The following is a 22,974-nucleotide window of genomic DNA, read 5'->3' on the forward strand; positions in this document are numbered from 1 at the left end:
CTCAGCTCCCGCAGCACGCGGCCAGCACCTCAGATGCCCTCAAACGCCAGACTCCAACCCAACCCACGTCCTCAGCCAAGACCCGCAGCGCCCTGACCGCGCGCTCCGAGCCACAAAGCGGGAGGAGGCGGGAGATGGCTGCCCAGGCTACGACTGCGTAGTCGGCCTCGGCCTCACACTTGTCGGTCATGGGGCCGGGGCAGAGTCCAGATCATAAAACACAGGCAGTCCAGCAAATGACCGTGTTAGCACAGAGGAGGGAGTCAGGGAAGGAAAAAGAGGAAGAATGGGGGAAAATGATGAACACATCTGTTTTACTCAGAAAACTTCGTTACTGCCAAAAAAGAAAAGGTCTCCGGTGATGACTTCATAGCATGGTTTTCAACACCTGCCAGTTTTGGGAAGCACACCGGGGCCAGAACATAAGGGGACGTACAAGCCAGTTACCAGCTTTCCATTTTGATACTTTAGGGCTCTACACCTGGGATGCACAAAGTTGTCGTAGATCAGGTAAGAACTGACCAAACAAACAAAAACCCAAGATTGGTTTGAAGCCTCCACATACACCTGAAGAGGAGACTCATGGTTGTGAACCGATTCCTAGACCCTGGCACCTATCCCTGCACCCCAGGTGACCCTTGGCACTAACGGCAGGCATGCCGGGGAGACCAACTGGACAGCAGCACTACGTCATCTGGAAAACAACGCCCGCGTGCAAAAACACCTAGCAGAGAGAGCAAGATGGCCTAGTGTTCATTCAGGGCTGCGACCCCCAAGACTGCGTGAGATTTCTCTGACTCCTGTCTCAGGGACACTGGTCAGTACGGTAAAAAGAAAATAAAGTTACTTTAGAGGCAGCACTTACTGAAGCATTATTAAAAATGCAGTGAATGTGTCTGTAGGAGAAACGACACGTGCTGGCCCACTGCTTGCTCTAAACTGACTCTGGTATTCCTACGTGTGGGGTGAAAACAGGCCGCACAGCTTCCCGCCGCCTGTTCTCAGCCCTGCTGTGATGCTGGTGCTAGGTGGCGGGGCCCGTACCTTGTCGTCCTGTGAATCCGGCTGCAGCAGGCTGTGCTGTTGGATGGCCATGGGCGGGGGGAGGGGCACGGCGTCGGCGCCCTCCTCCCCTTCCTCCTCCCCGCAGCTCTGCATGCCCGACGAGGAGGACTTAGAGAGTGTGCCGCTGCTCAGGCCCTCGTTCCGGCCCCTCTGAAATCAAACCAGCGTCCGTGCGTCACGTTCCAGGCCCGACTGTCAACATCAGGTCACAGACAGAGCCCTAAAGGGTGAACTGGGGGAAGTGTGGCCGGCACAGGAACGGAGGGGACAGAAATCAGGAGCAAGCTCTTTCCAGCCCCGATGGGAACTGCTCATCCCTTCCTGCACACCAGCTACCTTGCTTGCAGACTCGGACCGGAGAAGGGCCCCCGCGTGTGTCTTCTGAAGAGACCACCAACATTATCCGTTAGGCTTTGAACACATCTCGTCGTCCACCACCACCCCCTCCCCGGGGACCAGTTCAAAAGCCTGAAGCCTTAATAACTCTCATTCGGTTCCTCTCGTCTACTTCCATTTTGTTTCTGATAACTTGCTAGAATAAAATTCACTGAAACTATAATGGCATGAAGACTAATACAGTTCAAAATGCTCTGGAAGAATCTGAATTTAGTCTCACATTACTTTTACTCGGCTTTCACTTTTAGAAAAGTTGTCAGTTTTATTTCTACTAAGAGGACACAGATGTAGAAAACAGACAGATGAGGACATAATAAACCACATTACTGCAGTGAAAACCCAGGGCAGAACATGCCCAGGAAAAAAGCAGCAGAAAATCCATGTCTGCAAAACAAATTAAATGATACAAATCTTATCCTGTCTGTCTTTTTCTTTTTTTTGAGGGAGCTGGGTGGGGCTGGGGGTGGCGGGCCTCAGTTAAAAACTCTGAGGGCCCCTCACTGCCACCACCAGCCCGACAGCCTAGCCTGGGGGTCACGAAGGGATTCTGTTCCTTGCGGTGTAATTTAAAGCTCCCACCCCTGAATGAAAAGGGAACTTACAAAAATTCCCGGCTGGCAGATACCCGTGTATCTGTAATGATGTGGGAACGATCCAGTGTTTACTGGTTAGCAAAGTAAGCTCGCCCTGTGTCGGCTGGGGAGGACAGATGTTAAGCATGAACTGAGGACACCCACACCCCTCTGGCCCCTGCACGTCTAAAGCTGGGGCCCTGCCTGCGCAACGCTGCGGCCGTGGTCTAGGCCGAGCTCGGGGACGGCCTGCACCTTCGCAGCTTGAGCGGCACCTCCTGGCTTGTCTGTGGCAGCGGGGCCAGGCGGGCTGGGCCAGCAGGGTGCCTGCTTCCCACTGGAGCAGGCCTGGGGGGACGCTTGGAACCCTGCGCTCCTTCTCGGGAGCCACCGTGGGTCCCGACCAGGTCAACACGGAGCTGCCAGGGCCCGCCCGTCCCCACCGAATCCAGTCTGCTAACGGGGGACGGAACGAGCTGACAGTCGCGGGGACCCACGGGAAAGGGAACCGAAGGAGCGTGTTCCCACGACAAACGAGCATCCCCACGCCTCCAGGGGAAAGGCCGGGGGGCTCTGACCTCTTCCACCGTCTCGTCCTGCGGGGTGGCCGCGCTGTCATCCGAGTCCTTCTGCGAGCCGGCATCGGCGCTCTTGCGGACCTCCCGGCTCTTCTTGTGCTTGTGCGCCAGCTTCTTCACGTGCCCGTCGGCCTTGCCGCTGCTCAGCCGTCGCACCGGGCTCGTCAGCCACTTGCGCAGCGTGTTGCCCGGGCGCTTGGGGCCCGGGGAGCTCTGGGCCCCCATCATGTGGGGCTGGAGAGAGGCCACGGAGGCGGGCGGGCTGGCATCGTTACTGGAGACGGACAGCGAGTCTGAAGGGTGAGAGAGACACGGCAGGTTTGACCGAACGGCCTACAGACAGATCCTCCGGCCGTGTTGCCCGCAGGCTGCGTTCGCCTGCAGGCGGGCGCCCGGCTGTGCCCGCCGCCTACCTGCGGCCTGGAAACGCGGGAAGGGAAGGTCCGCTGTCTCGCGCACACACCTTTCAAAGCTTTACCGAACCTGAGTTGTTCCCAGAGACGATTCTCCTCAGGACGTACCGTTCCCCCCAAAACCCCAAGTCACCAATCCCCTGAAGACCATCACACAGATGGTCTTTAAAACCATGTTCACCCACTTTCTTGATAAACACAAGCTATGAAAGAAGATTTCAAAAGAAACTAAGAACTAATCCTGGTGCATAAAGACATCAGTTTGATTCACTACCAGTGAACAAAAAGTACGGCTCTGTAAATAAAGCGTGGACGTGTGCACGTACCCACATCAGAATGGATCTGACCTGGTCAGACTTTGGGACAAATGACACCCATCTGGAATGCTGTGTCAAGAGCGAAGTCAGCAGCTGGGAAAGGGGGTAATGCCGGCTGGTTTGGTGGGAGATCCGGCCTGGGGCCAGACCCCGGAACTATGCAGGCGCAGGGGGTCTTTCTCTCGGACTCGAAGTGACTTCTCTCGTCCAAGTAAATACCAGCAGCACATTTTTAAAAGAAATGTGAGGGGAAGCCTTCCTCAAATAACCAACAATGCTTTGCAGAAAACGTATCCGAGTGAATCTTCTCACTGGATCTCAAAAATTAAAGAGAGTTGACCCTGAATTGTTTTTTAGGAGAAAAAGAGAGACCTAAAAAAAGCTTAGAAGACAGCTGACACTCACCGAATCCAAGCAGTTATGAGGCAGGACTTTACAAACTGAAAACCGGTGACAGGACACTGCCTGGCCCTTTCCTGAGCACCTGACTTGAGGGTGTCAGTCTAGTGAAACAGAGTAAAATGCTTTACACCTTAAGAAATGGAATGAGGAAGAAGATCATTCACTATGCTTGTTATTTTCTTAAGTCTTCTGAAGCCTGAAAAATATATTAAAATTACTCTTTGAGACGATCCTATTTTACAGACACCTGTATTCGTTTGTTTACCTCGGTGGCACCGGAGACATTATTATGTGCTGCAGTTACAAAGCAGGAGAGCTAATCCCTCCCAATCCTGTGATTATATGCGAGAGACTCAACAGTAGTTTCCCACTCCTGCTCTAGACTCCTGGACGAGACGGCGGATCCCTGTCTAATTGCCATCTCATTCCTTCCCTGGCCCGAGGCTTGCATGGGTGGAGGGTATAATCTTCCATAAACAGATGACACATTTCAAGCAGGATCGCTCATTCTTAAAAATCTAGATTTTCTTAGAGCCAGACTTTGGTTCAAAACTAAGCAATACAGAATTCAGTTGACAAGTAAAAACCTTTTCCCCTGTGTGGGTACGTGCACATAGATGTGTGGATCTAGATTCGTTCGTTTATAACTTTATTTTAAAATGAAAGTCACTACAATATTTCCACGTGTCTCCTTTTCCTCAGGTACCATCTAAAGAGGCAGGAGAGAATTACACCGTTAAGCTGGCCACAGCACACAGGAAGTACTTCCTAGAAATTTTCCCAGGTGCCAATTCAGGATAAAGGCAAACAGGGAAGCACAGTGCCTAGCCTCAGGAACTTTCACGTAGAGACAACAAGGACAAAAAGAAGAGGGAGGTTGGGGTAATCCACGTGCCAAATGACAATTTATTCAACTGCAGGTTTTTTTTTTAAGTTCCAACTAATTTTATTAGCAAGATGCTGGGTCAGCCACAGCAGGTGACACTTCCACAGTCCTTTAGTGTGCTGGGACTCAGAGCCAAGCCCTGTACGTGCCACTGGACAAAGATGAATAGAACCGTCCTTCACCCATGGGATCCGCCATGTAGTGTTTTCCAGGACCACATAACTATGAGGCCAGAACTATAAGCGAGTACAAATCCTGTTAGAGGCTGGGAAGAAGGGGAATTGAGTAGACGGATCCCAGAAGGCTTCTTGAAGGAGGCGTCAGAAATCCCCAGCCCTAAGAAGTAGAGCGAGCTGATTCACAGCCCATGTGTGAAGGGCGGTCACGTCTTCCACATACATTCACTCAGCCGGGTAACTCAAGACAAAGGACAGTGGAGGTGGCACTCAGGCGGAGGCTGCGAGACGTCCGGGGCTGGCCAACCTACGACAAGTGTCACTGATGGGGCCCACTGTGCCTCATATGAATTGAGGGAGGCAGGAAAGAGACAGAGGCCCTCTTACCTCAATAAAACCCAATCAATTACAGGTCTTGACATTCATAAGCAGAATACTCACACGTTCCAAGTAACAGGGAGCACCAGCTAAGCCAACAAATGAACCTCACACGTGTTCTTGTGCCTACAAGTGAGAATCTGGGGGAGTGTGGCACGGGAGCAGTGTAGCACATAGCATGAATCCTTACTGAAAAGGGGACGCCCGCTGTTACCCTGACACAGTCTTTGTTCACCAGAGCCTGCAGGGTCACTGAGAAGCGGGAGGGCACTTAGATGGGCGTGGGCAGCGGTGGGCAGGGACTCGGGGCAGGCCCTGCAGCACAAAGACCTCTCCTCTGGTCAGCAGCCCCAGCCGGCCTTTGGAGGCACGAGGGCATGAACTGCAGCCCATCAATAACGCTTTGTGGGACGCGGCTGGCTCTGCCCGGATACTTCCCAGGGCATTCTAGCCTTGCCTGCAAAGGAGCTAGCCTCTCCCTGTGGGCTCAGCTGCAGAGCGTTTGGTTTGCTGCACTTTGGGAAATAGGTTCAAAAGAGACTTCCTCCTCACCTGGCAGGTCACGTATCATAAACGTGGCCGTGGCCTGAACGTTCCATCCCAGACCCGGAAGGAGGCAGAGCTGCCCAAGGCCGGAGCTCACCGGTTACAGATGAACTGCTGTTTCTAAGGGAACAGCCATTCTCTTCCTGGGCTGCTCTTTATCAAATCACTTAATGACACTGTTTCACTTTACTGGAATATTTAGGACTTAGAAAAATCTGGCAGCCACTACGAACTAAGGAGAAAGTTTTGTTGCATTTTAAGCAGCACTGTTTCAGTTGTTGTTTTTAAGTAAGATCTATGCCCATCATGGGGCTTAAACTCCCAACCCCGAGAGATCAAGAGTCGCATGCTCTACTGACTGAGCCAGCCTGGAGACTGTACAATTTTGTCAAATTTTATTTTATTTTACTTTGTTTTGTTTTATTTTATTTTTTAGGTCAAATTTTAAATTTTACCTTGAAAAAACTATTTTACTTTATAAGTCTGAAAATGTAGAAGCAGATTTCTTCACCTGTCTCCAAGATGAGCAGACACTTTGTCTCGTGCAGGTCTGATACACTGGCCACAATTCTGGTGACCAGCAATTAAATAAAAAACAAGCAAAAAAACCCCTAAATCAAAAGCAAAATAAATTCCTTCTCTTTCTACTTTGCCTTTAACAGTAACGCTCACTTTTTCATGCTACTTGACACTCTTCGAAAACACAACAAATTGTATTTTTTTCTTTACACTATACAAACTTCTACCCAAATCAATGAATTAAACGCTCCATTTAAATGCTCGTTACTTGCTTGTGACATGATGTGACCATCAGGAATTTAAAAACTTAAAAATCATTGAAACTTAATATATTCATTAATAGAATGGAATAGAGTCCTGCTAATTTTGTTGTTGTTGTTGTTAACTGAGGAACACACTTTGACCACTAGACCAGCTGCTTTGTTGCAACTTTAACCAATGTGTCCTAATGGTACCTAGTGGAACTAAGGTCCCTAACGTTACTGGGCACAAGGTAAGCGTCAATCACACAACCAACAGGGCTTTAGAAGGTCTCCTTGGGAAGATCTTAAATTACTGGCCTGCACAGAGGTGCCTTTTCTAGAAGGGTTCCCGGTGGCTGTGATACGCTGAGTCTAACATGTCCTGCCCAGGTATAAACACCACTCGGGCAGGCCCCCTTCCTCTAAAACCTCACCTTTCTGCCGGATTACACTGTGGATGGCTCAGGCCAATAAGAGTAATCCTCAGGTGGAGGGCTATGGTCCCAGCTCTGTATAACCCTTTCGTGACGGTACTCTCCCAGCTGGATAACTGCCAAGACAGGAAGCCAACCTCGACCTTAGACTCCAGGTTTCACGTGGGTGGGTGCTGAGTCTGGTTTGTTTACAAGTACATGCCCAGCTGCCGGCAGGATGTGTGGCACATCCTGGGAGCTTAAATGTGTGTGTTGAATAAATGACAAATGGGTGAATGAGTCGATTACCAGCTACAGGTTCCCTCCCCGACTCAGCACACTGCCTGCTAACTTAGGTTGACCGCAGTAAATGCCACCAACGTCCTGACTTGGTGGTAGAGCCTCCTCAGTTCCGAGATGAGCTACAAGTACCACCGAATTTTAGTCAAATTCATCAGTCTGTCCATTAGTCACTTGCAAGCTGGTAATTCACAGCAGATTGAGGCTATTCTTGTAATGATCTGCCCTACGTGGGGCTTTCTTGTAAGGCAGAGGCAGGCCCAGGAGCTCGTGGTGAGAGTGGTGTGAACGTGAACTGCACCCATCGTGCAGTGGTGGGGACCAGGGAGCAGAAAGTGGATTCAGGACCGCACCGAACGGAGAAATACAGCGGAAACTAACCTGACCCTCAAAGAAAACTGTATTTGTTCCTGTTTCCCATCTTCAGCTGCTTCTCTTGCCTTTCCCTCGATTCCTAACTTCTGGGAAGTAAAAAAAAAAAAAAAAGACTCAGCACCCAGTCCCACTGCTTTTTCACCCACCCCCAACCTTCCTGCCTCCAAGAACGGCTGCGGTCACATCATGTCTTGTCTGGGGATGTGCATTCTTCTAGCTTGGGGAAAATCCACTGATTCAAGTTCCAGACGGAGGATCAATTATGTGGCAAAAGGAACTGCGGGCTTGTCAAAGGGTCTGAGTCTCAGCCTGGTTCTCCCCCTCAACAGCCATGACCCCACACTGACATCCTGGCATCTGGATTTCCTCATCTCACAGGGCCACTGTTGGATTACATGAAACAGTGGGACGAATGAGCTTTACAAACGGTAAAGTGCTATTTGCAAATGTAGGATGGCTGAGGCGACCTTCTTCAGGACTCCTTGGTAGTTCTACGCGACTTATTGCCACACTGTATTTATGCGACTGCGAGTACCCGGAAAATGGGGATTTGGGTTAATCATCTTGGTAATCACAAGCCTGGCACGGTGACCAGGACATCCTCGAAATCATTTTGAGATGGATGGATGAAGCAAACCACATGGATTAGTTCATTTTCTTTCCACTTAACAACTTGTCCCTTATTAAGAAGAAAAAGTAAATTGCAGCAGGAAGAGATACTATCAGCACATCAGTCTTTTAAAAAGACACTCGAGTGCATACATGAGAAAGCCATTTGTGATCTGCCTGAAGCCCTAAGAGAGGAAATCAAGTTTATGTCCTCTTATTTTGAGGGGGAGACCAAGCCCACACAGATGGCTTCTTTGCTAAAGTCAGAGTTCACGCAAAGTCCACGCTACATTTCTTCCTAAAAAAAAGGAAAAAAAGCTCAGGAAAGGAGGGAGAGCAGGAGTGCTGACCCCAGCCCCTTGCAGGAAGGAGTCTTACCGTGCGAGTACACACAACACAGAGACTGTCGGGAGAAGATAAACGGCCTTCTCATCCCAGTCACTAAGTTAGAGACATCTGTGATTCATAGAGCACTTTTTTTTTTTAACGTAAGAAAAAAAGGCGAAAGGACCATATCCTGCTAGTTGCAGACTAAGAAGGATCACATTTCATTTGAACCCTCCCCCCATTTCACAATGGTGGCAAGTCTCAGGGCGCCTGTGAGTGCGCAGAGTGAGGAGCACAATGCTGATTGTGTCTGTTCACAGACTCTTGACATCCCAGGTCCTGATCGCGACGACGTTTCACCGGAACCTGTTTTCCCTTCCTGCCTTTCTTCCTTTTCTGTCCCCACAGCACATGGCTCCAGGAGGGCAGAGATGTCTGCTGCTCTGTTCATGCTGCCTCTCCAGAGTTTAAAGCCGGCTTTACCTTGAAGAGGGCTCTCTACAGATCAACAGTCATTCGAAAGCAACGGGGCCCATCACGTCCTGGGCTGGGCGCCGTGCAAGTCCTGTAGCTGCCTGACTATGGAGTGACAGTGAGTCCTTACCAGGCGGCTGGGGGGGAAGGAACAAGCACGGACTTTGTAATGTTATAGTCTGACACAAACAGGAGGCAATACTCGTATTTTTGCACAGAAAAAGAAATCACAGAAGACCCGGAAGCAAGCAGGGGGAAGCGGGCTGCCGGGCTGATCGCTCACCGGAAGCAGGGACCGCGAGGACGGTGAAGGCCCCGTCACTCCGGGGGGCCAGTGTGCCACCACCACAGCACCACACGTCTGCAGAGACCAGCAGCCCTCACTCCACATAACGTCAACCAAACGGGCACACAGGACCCGCGCAGACGGCCGTGTCATCTGACGAGGCCCGACCACCACGCAGACGTGCACAGTCAACGCTGGGAGACCTTCCAGTAAATTGCAACCTCACATTTCAAATTCTCTTTCAGGGTCTCCCCCCAACGATTTTAGCTAGTTTTGAAGGAAGGGAGTCCCATCTTTCTGTCCACTGTACATGGTCAAAGATCCGTGTCAAACGAACAATGCGGTGATGTCTTGATATGCACGCTAACCAGGGGAAGCCTAACTCGGCTTGGCACGTTCCCACGGCAAACTGCTAATTTACAATTCTACTTATAAGGACATAAAGGCATGTTTATTTAGCAGCTATTGCTAGAGAAAGATTATGTGCTCAAGAAAGATAACTCAAGGACACTTTGGGGCAGCTGCTTCCAATGTCTGATGGTAATTCCATCGGACTATTTTAGAACAGACTGGGCAGGGTTTAATCAGGTGCACCTGGCCTCCGGCAGTTTCTCAAACCTCTGTCTTGTCAAGGATTCGATGCAGCAAATCACATTTTAATTTAGGAAATTCTTGTACCATACCAGGAAGGTCGCAACGTACACGTGAGAATCAGATGTAGAAAATTACTTAGGGAACAAAGAGTAAGTTGGTTGCTGACTGGGTTGGGGTTCAAATATTCCAGAGCATAATTTTCTGAATAATGACTGTCATTTCTACTCTTGTCAAATTGGCTTTTAATTCCCTGCTTTTGGAATTGAGGTGACATCTCTTTGGGATGAAGAAAAACAAAAAGGCCATAATGTACTGGAAATCCTCTTGAAGATCACATAAAAAGTGAGCGAATCTATACATTTATTTTCCCAGATACATGTCTACATTTCGTTTTACACAGGGACTACAACCACCTCCACGGGCTAAGTCCGTTCATTTACAACCATGATGAGCGAGGTGAAGCTGGGCTGTTACTTGGGGGGAATTCTGTGCACCGAAGAGGAACTCGACCTGCCCAGTGATGCGGTTCTACTTCCAGTGCTTCCGATGCTGGAGCAAGCATGTCTCCAAACTTAAGTGAGCGAGTGCCTGGAAACGTTTCCTGAGGGACTTCTTGCTCATTCCGGTTACCCTACTGTTGTTCTTACACAGCCTCTGCCCATCTCTGAACCTGCAATTCTTAAGTTGCTCCCCGGCGTCAAGAAAGATCCACCAGGCCTGCAACACGACAGGACACCACATCGTCGGCGCCATCGGCCGTTACCTCCTCTCCTGCACACGCCCACGTCCAGGTGTCCCAGGGCTCCGGGTCCCGGGGCTCAAACGGTCACACGAAGTCATGTTGACACAGGAGACAGCCTTTTTAAAAAGTGGGAAGCTGGACAGAAGGCCTGAGCACTAGCGTCTGCAGAATGGTAAGGAATGAAAAATGTGGCGTGAGCATCGAAGGCAAACGTGCAAGGGGGGGTCCTTAAGGCAAACACGTGAGCTCTGAATTTGCTTTCCAATATGAAGTAGAGACTGAAAACGTGAAAAGATCGAACTCCTAAGTTGCTGCTGTTGTTTGTTAAAAATGATCCCTAGATTCCACCAGAGGTCCAGCACGGCCTGGCCACAGCTCGTGCTGTAATAAAGCACACATGTCCTTTGCTGCCTGAGAAAACGCACAAAAGTGACCAGCACATTCGCTGTTCCCGGAGCAGCCCCTCCCGTGAACTCACACCAGGGTTCACTAGCATCACCCCCACCTCGGGGGACCGAGTGGAAGAACACAATGTAATCACTGGCACCCATGAAAACCGACTCGCCTAGAAAGCACCGCACTCAAACAGAAACACTCGCTCTACCTCGCTCTCCGTCTCTCGGCGGAGGTTGAAAGCGAGGGTGTGCACAAACAGGGCGATTACCCTGCTGCGTGCTTAGGGGGCCGCGTCGTGAAGAGACAAGGGCCTTTTCACCACCACATAACGCGAGGAGCATTAGGGACACACGGCTCGTAATGTCTCACCAGACAAACGTGCAAACGGAAGTCACACGTGCAAACTTGCTCCTTTGGCTCACAGAGAAATCGCCAAGTGCTATTTATTCTTGGTGTGGGTTCTGAAAACACTTCAAACATTACATAATCATTGGAAAATGTGGCTATGTCAACAAATGCAAAACTGCAAGCGTCATTTTCCCTCTCAAATTCATTCTCGTGAGGGGAATGCTAACCTGTCAGAATTTCTGGTCAGGAAAGCATCTCATCTTAAAGATCTTTCTCCACGTGTGGGAAATTAAAAAAAAAAAAAAATCTTCCTCCACGTGAATTTCAACACTTGAATTTCCAATAAGGAAACGTGAAGAAATTAAATAAAAATGAAAGCAGATGGCATAATCCTTTGCTTGGCTAATCAGATGAACAGGATATCACAAACTGCCAAAGTGGAGATTTGAAAACACCTCACAAATGGAATAATAGGAGAGCCAGTTTTTTTTTTTTTGTTTTGTTTTGAGAGAGAGCACACACACATGTAGGGGAGGGGCAGAGGGAAAGAGAGCAAGAATCTTAACTCCGTGCTCAGCATGGAGCCCAACACGGGGCTTGATTCCACAACCTGGGATTATGACTGAGCCGACTGAGCCACCCAGGTGCCCCTGGGAGAGTAAGTTTCAACGGTGGATAACTCGAAGGACGGATCAGTCTGGATCAATGTAAGGAATTTAACACAGATCGAGTGAACAGACTTATCCACACCCTGAACAGAATGGGCCCTGGCTCATGTGCTGGGTCAGGAATGCTCTGGGTACAAGTAGGTCTGTGGCTGGTGACGGTTCATCAGCAGGCTGTTGGCCTTCGGGAAAAGAGGAGTTTGGCAGCTGTCGTGTCCTGTGACCGGGACACTGGGAGAGGGCGGTGTAGGGATGAGAGGTGGACCAGCCCTTGGTCGAGGCGCAGGGCCGACACGAAACCCCTCAGGCCGCTGGGCGCCCTGCTGATCTGACACCCCTTTCCTGGGAGGTGGGGGAGACCAGGCACGCGCGAGTCGGGTCGACTGCTCGCCTGATGCAGACACCCACGCGCCACAAACCACCCCGTCAGAGAACACAACCATGTCGTCAGAGCTCTTGTCTCCTTCTCTCAACCCCGCTCTTACATTGGGGCTTCCTTCTTCACGTGAGCCTCCTCTGCCCGGGACCAACGCTAGCTTTGTTTGAGGAGAGCTTCCAGCCCATACGCCTGCTTTCTCCGGGTAACAGGGCCATTTTCTTTGCCTTTTACATGAGTTAGCCCTTGAAATGTAGTTTTTGGGAGACGAACAGGCAGGCTTTTCTGCAATAGAAAGCCTAAGCTGTCACAAAGGGAAAAGAAATCCCCAAGGAGCTACCTTGCCAGTGATGACAGGGAGGGGATTGGGGCTGACTTTTACACAAGGACAAAAGCAGATGTTTAAAGATATCCTTGTTGGAGGGAAGAAAGACATTTTTTGAAAAACTGCATAAAAACGAGACCGGAAACACACACACAAATCCTGCAACCGCAGACATTTACGTCTCCCAGAGTTTTCAGACACCCTCCAGCCCGGACCCTACGCTCCTGCTTAGGGCTCCGTGGCTCTCCAGCCACACCGGCTGGGAAATGGGAATGAGAGGCGGGGCAGCATCAGTGCTCACGTGGAAAGTTCTCCAGACACGGAGCGGCCCCACCGCGCAGCCCCACGTGAAGTCCTGGACAGTGGAGGTGACACCTCGCGTGGTCCGACTGCTCTCTCCTACACGGGGGAACGAAAGGTGTGAGCCCCAGACCAGGCTCTGCAGGGCAGGGCGCTGCGTGTGGCTGTGCAGCCCCCCCCAGGGAACCGCCGTGTAGGGGAGCAATGACCTCCTGGGGCGCGCTGCCCTCGTCTGCTTCCAAGCTCAGGAACAGAACTCTTCCGAATGCTCCTGTATCCTCCTGCTTGGCTTCTTCAGAAGCTGAGACCCTCTGTGTTCCCAAAAAGTCAAATGGCTGTTCTTTTCACAAACTTACTTACGATTAACGTCACTTACACAAGGAAAACATTATTATAGAAACAAATACTGTGTGTTTACCAGATTCCTTAGTATTTAGTATTCTGCTGACTTAGGGAAAATGAGGTTTTTTTTTGTGATAAAATAACAGGTTCTTGACTCTTAATTTCTTTATTTGGGAAGCTATTCCCAGGGCAATACAGCATTTATTATAGCCCTGAATAGATAATCATCATTTAAGGGAACAGAAAGCTAATTTGGGGGGAATAAGCAATCCTGTGAGGCTCGCATAACATTCTCTTCACCTGATTCTGCCTTTCAGAGGTTCTAAGACTGCTAAGAAACATGAAATGTTTAACCTGTGGGCATAACTGTTCCTGATATTAAACACAAAGTGTTAGCAGTAAAACATTTCATCTTATTTGTAGGAGGCTTACATTTGAACCGTATTCTTCGCGATGAATATTTATGCTTTTGTTTAACATCTTCTTACTACTTGTTGGGAAAAAAATGACATAAGTCAGGGTATCTTCTTAAAGAAGAGATCAAAGATTTTTTTAGGGGGGCAATGTGTAGATTTCCTTAAAGTTGAAAATGCCTCTAAATGAAGCAGGACATACACAAAGACACTCCCACACAAAATGGTTTTAAGAGAACATTCTGTAGTCAGTGGTTTAAACTACATGATTGATTTGTTTCAGGTGGTGACAGATCTCTCCTCATTCATGCACAAATTTTTTATTTTTAATTAAGACCACATCCAGCATGCCAACATGCAAAAGCCTGTTTCATGCACTCTAGAAAACGTATGAATTGCCTAAGAACAGAGCTGGCCAAAATACACGATAAACCACGCAAACTTGTTTTCGTAGAGCCACATGACTCATTCTGCATAAACGTACGCTAATTTTTACATGGCATTAAGGGCGAAACGACCAGGGCCTTGGAAAGCTCTGCAGCGAGCCTGCCAAACACCATCACTCTCCACGTCCTCGACGCAGCAGGTTTGCTGAAGCTTCAGTCTCAAGGGGTGGATATTAGTTTGGAAAGAGTTCCAGCTGTGGAGAATGAGGAAAGGGAAGGTCCCCCCTCCCCCACAAACCACAAAGCAAGTATCTAGTGCATTATATTTTAGGGTTCCTGGTTGTCGGGTTCAAAAATAAAGAACACAGAAAGCCCTAGCCAGTTAGGAATCCCGTTCACAATTATATTTCAGGAATACCTCTCCCAAAGGCGACATGAGGCTCTAAGTTAAGGCGAGGCATTGAAAAACGGGATTAAAATGTTAACCGCAGCTGAGGAGGCAAAAAGTCCAAGATGTGCCTGTGTGCGCACGGTTACAGCCCACTCCAAGAACACAAAGCGTTAAGGGCTGCGATCCCAAACTTTTAGTCTGATTTTATGACATCGCCCCCTGCCCCCTACAAGAACTGAATGGACCTGAATTTGATTTCTCAAATGATGAGTCTGTAATTTCTTGAAAACTGCCCACTCCCTTTCTAGGATATCACATCCCCAAACAATGACAAAAGGCCAAAAACACAAAGGAAAGAGGGTCAGGGCAACTGTTTATGGAGTTGTTCACGGGTCCAACACTGGAGGTGAGATCCCGATCTCCGACGTGCCTTGGGACAGGGCAGCTCTCTAAGAATCCCGGGGCCTCCTGTGCGGTTACTCGGGGCAGCCGAGCGAGTGCATTGAGAAAGAAGGAAGGAAGGAAGGGAGGCCTGGAGTCTTTCCAGGAGGGAACAAAAGCAGGCAGGGAGACAAAGGCAAGGAAAAGAACGCCTTTGCTATGAGCACCAATTAATGGCACAAACCGGGTCCTTGGCTTTAATTAATGCCCCGTGTGACAGAATGGCACTGCCACAGCCCGGGAGGGAAGCCACAGTAGGAAGTGAGCAGATGCCCCACGTGGGGGGCAGGGGCGGAGGGCGGCTGGGGGAGCGCTATGTGCTGGCTTTCTTGTTAGCTGGGGAGAGACAAAAGGAAAACATTCAGTTTTTAGTTCCACGTCACAATAAGCACACTCCTTCTTGTTCTTAAAGACTCCCTTATTCACATGGGCCACTGGGCCACTTCTTACAATAATCCGTCCACTTTCAGAGATGAGAGAGGGTGGTGGGGTGGGGGGGGAGGGAGGCTTGCCTTAGGACTGCGTCTTTGGACACGAGAATAACTCTCGTCTTTTCAAGCTGCCGGGTCTACGTGTTTCCGTGACAGTGTGAACTGTTCTTAATTTTAACAAGATATAACAACAGAAAGTTTCTTCAACTACGCATTTGAGAAAATGGACAATGGATGGGAGAGAGACAATTTCTTACAGTAAGTTTTAGAAGTATAAGTAAAATAGGCATCAGTTTGCATATATAGAGACTAGAAGAAAATGTGTTCAAACATAATCTGCAGTTGCCTGTGCTATTTCCCCCTCTGCTGCTCCTTCTGTACATTGTCTTCTTTTCGATTTTACAGTTAGCATACAGTTTCAGAGAAACTATGTATTTTGGGGCCATATACTGTGGAGTCCTGCATGGTTTTCTGGGAGAACTGTAGAAACTCACCAGGAGCATCTGGGCTGTGGCTCCTCCCCCCACAGCCCCAGCCAGTCCTCAGAGACGGGAGAGGAAGTGAGGGGGAGCCCCATGGACTCATTCCGAGGCGCGTTTACCCCCACGCTCTCAGGCAGGCTATCCGGGGTTTATGGATTTGCTTGCTCACCACAAGGCTAACTTCGAGCACCTGGAGGAAATTCTTCAGCGTAAGAGCCATAAATTTGTGTTCATCCTGAAGTCTAGCTGAAGAAATATGCTTAGAAAGAGCACATACCAGAGAGGGAGCAGAGCCGAAGGGCAGAGGCCTGCTTCTTGTCTAGAGAGAAGAAAGGATTCCAGAGCAACGAAAGGCCGTTCTGTCCGAGGGCTCAGAGGAAATTTTTGGGTTTTGAGGGAATTTTCAGTCCATTTTATGAACTTCAAAATTTTAATACTTCAAAATTTCATGTTCCTCCTAAATAAAGCCAGATAATTTTAAGTTTCTTTGTACTTTGGTTGGAAATATACATAAATTCAGTGTGTTCACACTGTTTTTGATTTTTCTCAAAACTGTCACCGTAAGTTCAGAGTGACAAATATATCTTTTATTAGTCAAAAGTGAGAAAACAAAATTATTTAAAAACTGCAGTTTGCTTACAAGAAAAAATTACCTTTAATGTAGTTTTCGGAGAACACAAACACAGCAGCAGCAAGCAGATGCTCTGTGTGTGTGTGTGTGTGTGTGTGTGTGTGTGTGTGTGTGTGTGTGCATGCTCGCGCACGCACAGGTGAGAAGCTGCAGGTGAGTGTGATTAACAAGGAGTTAGTGGCGGTCACACTGGCAGGGTCAGCAAGCACAGGAACGCTGGTGGCCTGACTTCTACAGCAACACACTATTCCCATTGTATTATCGAGCATATCCTGTCATAAACTCTGACTCATTTAAAAATACTTAAAGAGCAAAACAGATTTGAGCTAGAATTTAGTTTGCATGGTAACTTGTGTGAAAAGGCCTTCATAGCTGAAACAATACGACGCTGTGCTAAGAGCACTTTGGTGGTTTTCCTTTACTCACAGGAAGCGGAATGTCCTGTGCACGCGCATCTCTGACATGATGCACACTGTCAGAACAGGTGCATATGACGTGTTTCGGCAAAGAAACGTCTTCCCTACATTTAGTCTTTGAAATGTTTTCCTTTAATTGCATTGGTGAGAATCCACACTCATCAAAAAAGACACAGAAGATGTGAAGCAAGTTCAAGGAGAACGATAAGGCACACTCCTCTGTGTGTGCATCTGTTTAATGTTAAGGAGGATCACTACATTATGCTTTTCCTTAGGAGAATATGTACAGCACTGGAATAGATTCCATGTGTCCTATAAAAGGATATACTTATTTCAGAATGTGAACAAATTCAATAGTTCCACTATCTTATCAGTGTAACTGGGCTCCCCCACTGAAACCCTCTTAAAATATAACTTATGGTTCTTGACCTTACCTAAAACCTGAGTTCTTTTCCTAACAATTGCTTAGCAGTAAAGCTCTCCAGGCTCATGGCTGTGTCAGTTATTGGTAATGGCAAGGGCTGCACATAAAACGGGCTTTCGTGAAGACTGTTCCAAGCAAGACTAATTCACGTTTGAAGGAGAATGCTTTAGTGAATATGTCAGAAAGCAGAAAAACAGCCTTTTCCCAAGGTACTCTCCAATAAACGAACTCCCAGATTGCTTGGGGGTCTAAATAAAAGCCTTGCAATCACTTTCTATGATTTGCTGGGCATTTTAAAGTTATTTTGGGATTTATTTCTTGGATATTACTCAAAATCATTTTTCCTTTTCAATCTGATGTACATCTATCTCCACATAATCAATTAAGTAAGTAGAATCAGAATGTATTAAAATACCATTCTGATATAACATGACATTCAGGAACTTGGAACTGGTCTTGGAATTGCTATGAAAGTTTGGAGAGAGATGGACAGTCATGTCTCTCAAAAAAAAAAATTATTAACTACAGTTTTGCTTTCTCTCATCTATCCTTTACTGTGGAGATTAGATTTTTTTTTCCCCATGAAAATTCCAGTGGACGTCAATTTGTTTCCAAATTTGTGTTAGCTGTGTGGTTACAGCTTGGATAACATCACCTAGACTTTCCATGATAGTCTGAGGACTGCCAGAACAAAAATACGCCTCGGGGAAATGAAAAATATGATAGCATAACTATCCTCCAGTATTTAAAAGTTAAGTAATGTCTCTTCAGAAGAATTTCTAAAGAGCTAAAATAACGCTAGGATTCAAATTCTCTCCACAAAGACAATGCTGTCTTCTTAAAATCCATTACCTCTTAGCAAAACTGCTCATTAAAATATTTTGGTCCAAGCTTTGGGGAGGTGTATGATACACTGAGAAGAGTGCTCTACTGTTATTCCCATCTTACAGACAAAAAAACCCTGACGTTCAGAGACATAAGGTAGTTTTCTCAAGGCCCAGAGCTATTGAATGGCTCAGGCTTCAAATCAGACTTTTGATTTTTTTTCTGCCCAGATGTTATTATTTTCAGTGAAGAGATCTCATGGATCATCTACTTTCATCTGCCTGGTGCAGAATTCCTAGTGGACGGTGTCACAAGGGACCTGTCTGACCCAGACACCTCTAGAGAGGAAGGCCATTCTCAAACAATGTAATTAATATAAATATGATAAAAGTTATGGTTCATGACTTAAAAATGTCTTGATAGCTTTGTGAACAAAAAATACACAGAATATTGATAAAAAACTAACGTTTATACCAACAAATTCACTATTCATGCAGCCAACACTTATCTCTAACCAGATAATTTTGCTGTCTTCCTCGCATTTTGTGAACAAACATGTCAACAGAGCCACTTCCCCTGAGTTGCTAAAGGCACATTTTCTGCCTCCTCCTTCCTCTGACCTCTCCTTCTCTGGTGGGTTCCTCCACCTCATCCCTTCTCTCTTGAGCTCATAATAAGCTCTGGAAGTGCCCAGAAGGTCTCACCAGATCCCCCTGGCTGGTCCCTCTTGCGGCCCGCTTCCGAAGCACAGATGTGAATAACGGATGGTTTGAGAGTGGGGGGCAAATGGCAAGAGTACCAGGCCAGGCTCAAAATCCTGCTAGAAGTCATCCCTGCCTGTGAGCCAGAGACGGCCTAGTGAGAAACTCATTTAATGGCTGTACGGTCTGGACAGATGGTACAAGTTGCTGCTGGGAAGCCAGCCTCCTCTGGAGCGCTGCAGGGCGGCTGTTCTGCGGAGACCCACAGACCTCACTCCCCACCCTCACTCCATTCTTTCGTATCCTGTTGCCTTTTCCTCAACATGGAGCTCATCGACTTCTCAAATGACCTTTGCAGTCATGTTTCCTGGTCTTAACTCTGGTTCTGTGTGCAAAGCCAAAGCCTGGCACACACACTCCCTTGAAATACACTGGTGGTCGCTGGAGCGTCCCTTCCCTTAACTTTACATTGTCTTATTATATGGCTGCGGTTCTTAAGACAAGGAACCAGAGAATCAAAACACGAATGCAGGACACTGCTGTTTTCTTGAATGGTCTGAACCCCTCCCCCACCCCGCAATTAAACCTGAAACAGACCCGAGGCCAACTCAGATCATAAGAAGGTATGTGGCACAGATCCCTTTAGGCCGTTTACACGCCGTTTACAAGAAAGAAAGGATAAGCAACAGCAGTTCCCAGATATTAAGAATGCCCCCAGCCACGCAATCAATCAACACCAGCGCTTCTCGTCCCGTTCCGAGAGCCCCCCTCTCCCAGGCGGGGAGCCGATAGCACAGGCCGGCATTAAAGCACAACACACTGCCGGCTCGAAGCGTGCAGCCATCGCCCCGGCAGCCACCCGAGAGAACAGAGCCAGGGGAGCGGGCTGGAGGGGCGTGCACGGCAAGCGTGCGTACCTAGGTCGAGGATCCAGTACTTGCAGGTGCCGGGGGGCCCGCCGCTGCCGTAGGCCGAGCTGACGGAGGGCAGCGAGTCCAGCGCGTCCACCGGCTTCATTCCGTTCGGCATGGTGGGTGCCGGGCGGACTCGAGGCTGCAGGCTCAGGGCTCCCGCCCTGCCTATCCCGGCCAGCAGCCGGAGGCACCCACTCTCTCGCAAAGCCGGCAAACGGCTCGGCAGGCACTGGGGGGGGCAGGTGAGGCGGGCCGGGACCCGAGCGGGGGGGGGGGCAGGCCGGCAGGCTGGCAGGCAGGGACCGCGCGGCCCCGGGGGCCCAGCCGTGGCCAGCGGGCGCAGCTCCTCTCCCGTGGCCGGCCGCTCCCTCTGCCTCGCCTCTGAGCGCTGCTTTACAGTTGGGTCTCACATGTGGGAATATCCAGACGCTGCGGATTACATTCTACCACAGTGACTCTAATTGGAGCTCAAGGAAATTCTGAGGGCGCACTGTGAGCCAGATGTTTCTGCTCTCCTCCAGCGGCCAGAGCTGTGATTTCCTCACTCACTGAAATGCCAAGTGACGGACGCCCTCCCCACGCCAGGCTTCCTGACTTGGGCTTTGTGTAGGTTTGGATGGAGGTCTTCTCGGAGACATACAATAAATAGTGCCTCCTGATGTGACTTGATAACCAAAAGACACGCAATTCGGTCTACAGCCAACCGGTTACATCACTGGGCTAAAATGCCACTCCTCGCTTATTAGAAACATAGCTTCCCTCTTCCTTACAGGCAGCAGCCATACAAGTGAAAATAAATACCTTTACTCGTGATTCGTAAAGGCATTTTTAGCGAAGCATCCTAAAAGCTCATTTTTGTCCTTTTCGGAAACGGGATATTTTCTTTAGCCTACATAAATTCTTACTCTTTATTTGAAAGTTCTCACGGGTTCTCTCCCTTGTCTCCCACAGCACAATGGCTTCCTAGGCGATATTCCACCGTTGTTAACCACCATGAAGTCTGACTGTCCGACTCCTGTGTGAGAGTACTCGCGCTCCTGTTCCTCATTCATCTGAGAGGCCAGCACGGTGCTCTCCCAACTGTGATGGCCCATCTCCTGCTCTGAGGCAGTCACCTGGAATATTCTTTCATACACTCTAAAACTGTAATGTGGCTCTCTGTTACTTAAACATCTTCTGAAGGGGTGTTATTTGTTGAAGCTGACACTTAAAACCAGGCACTACCCTCCTGAGTTATTAGTAATTCTCCTATTTCTGTTTTATCTAACCTAACAGTACAGATGATTCTGTGTTGTTTTAATGCTTTGCTAAGAAAAAATGTTGTCTTTTTAGTTCCCCAGTTGGAAGTTCAACTTGTATTCTCTCTCTGCCACCACCCACACTAGTTGTGAAGTGAATTCAAAAAATTCTCAAAGTATAAAATGTGAAAACAGCATAGACTTCTAGTTTCTTTCTCAGTTTAATACAATTCACAACTACAAAAAAAGCATAAACCCATCGCACCCGAAGAAAGCTGTCTGGAGTACTTGTAACACCTCCCTAAAACAAACTGCCACGAAGTAGGATTTGCCTCCTGTTCTTCTTAAAAGACCAAAAGCAAAGCCTAAGTTTGGTTTTCCCTATAAACGGTCCTGTGATAGATCCAGATGGCGTACTCAGGCCAGGACCAAGCAAGAGGCGGAAATCTGCACAGAGCACTTTTTATGCAAGTAAACTTTATTACTGAATAAATAATCTTCTCTCTTATTGGCAGAAGAAAAAAAAAAAGGCAGTAAAAATTATGTCCTAAAGGAAATCAAGTTAATTGAGATTCTAAGGTTTCATTTACTACAACCTTTATTAAATATTTTACTTTGTCCCTTTCCAAAAATATAGACTGCCAAGCAAGGGCTATTAATTTAAAAAAGTAAAAAGAAAAGAAAAAAGAAAAAAGAAAAAAGAAGAAAAAAGAAAAAAGAAAAAAAAAGCTGTCAGGGAAAATGATTATGGGTAATATTATGTTCTCTAGTAAGAGGAAGGGGATGATGCTTAAAAATGAATACTACAATTTTGGCTGAGACATGTGTGAAATTTCCCCAGGAATTGTCTTCTTCAAAATGTCAAGTTCAGGGGCGCCTGGGTGGCGCAGTCGGTTAAGCGTCCGACTTCAGCCAGGTCACGATCTCGCGGTCCGTGAGTTCGAGCCCCGCGTCAGGCTCTGGGCTGATGGCTCGGAGCCTGGAGCCTGCTTCCGATTCTGTGTCTCCCTCTCTCTCTGCCCCTCCCCCGTTCATGCTCTGTCTCTCTCTGTCCCAAAATAAATAAACATTGAAAAAAAAAATTAAAAAAAAAAAAAAAAAAAAATGTCAAGTTCACATGTGTGAGAGAGATGTAACACAGAGGGAAACGGGGAATAAAGGCAGGCAGGCTTCCATCCCCCCTTCCATGTGTGAAAGTGTGAGGTTATCGTAGTGTTTACTAGTAACGTGGCACTTTATAAAGTACGTAAAGATAAATTATATGACGTGAAGGTGCTGCCTGACCCCCACCCGGAAGGAGTGATGATCTAACTCTCTGGATCCACAGGCATGGAACCAACTGAAATGCCGACATCAGTGAAGAGTGCCGAGGCAAAGTGGGGAGAGAACCCCGACCGTGGGGCAAAAGCTTCCTGGAAGTAGGTTTTGAACTCCAAGGCCGATTCCTGCCTTGGTGGTGTGACCGGGATTTGTGGTACGAGTCTGAACCAAGTTCACGTGAGAAAGACCCAGGGTGGCCCCGGCAGCCTGCGGGCAGAAACACTTGGTGGGCACGGCGGCCACGTGTGGGGAAGGGACGGCGGGGAGGACAGAGGCTGGGGACCTCACTTTGTTGGAGCAGCTGGGAAAGAAGGGAGGTTGGGCCGCAACCGGCAGGGAAATCGGAAGCGACCGAGAAGTCGGAGAATGTGCGGGATGGGGTCAAAGCTCTGGGCACAGGAGGAGCCTGCCTGCCGTGTGAGGATTCTATCACGTGGGGAAAGAAACAGATGGGGAGCTCAGTCTCGAATAGACGGAGACGCCCTTTGCGAACAAGGAAGGCATGTAAACTGACTAAATGTGGTGGGTTAAAGACAAACATTTTAGGCATTTGGTATTTTTGATAGGTTATGGATATTTCTTTGATAGGTAAACACAGA

The 22,974-nt window shown here is 48.3% G+C and overlaps 1 protein-coding gene across 2 annotated transcripts in view; it reads right to left on the minus strand.

Annotated features, from left to right (window-relative positions):
• Positions 1-22,974, minus strand: part of TRIO (trio Rho guanine nucleotide exchange factor) — a 353,804-nt gene that overhangs the window by 38,806 nt on the left and 292,024 nt on the right. For both annotated transcript variants that reach the window (XM_047857219.1, XM_047857283.1), the window contains 2 exons: positions 2,612-2,904; positions 1,045-1,215 (listed from right to left, as the gene is read on the minus strand). In XM_047857219.1, the coding sequence (XP_047713175.1) occupies positions 1,045-1,215; positions 2,612-2,904 (464 nt within the window). The remainder of the gene's footprint in view (positions 1-1,044; positions 1,216-2,611; positions 2,905-22,974) is intronic.

This window comes from Prionailurus viverrinus, chromosome A1 (genome assembly GCF_022837055.1).
Source record: "Prionailurus viverrinus isolate Anna chromosome A1, UM_Priviv_1.0, whole genome shotgun sequence".
Lineage (NCBI taxonomy): Eukaryota > Metazoa > Chordata > Mammalia > Carnivora > Felidae > Prionailurus > Prionailurus viverrinus.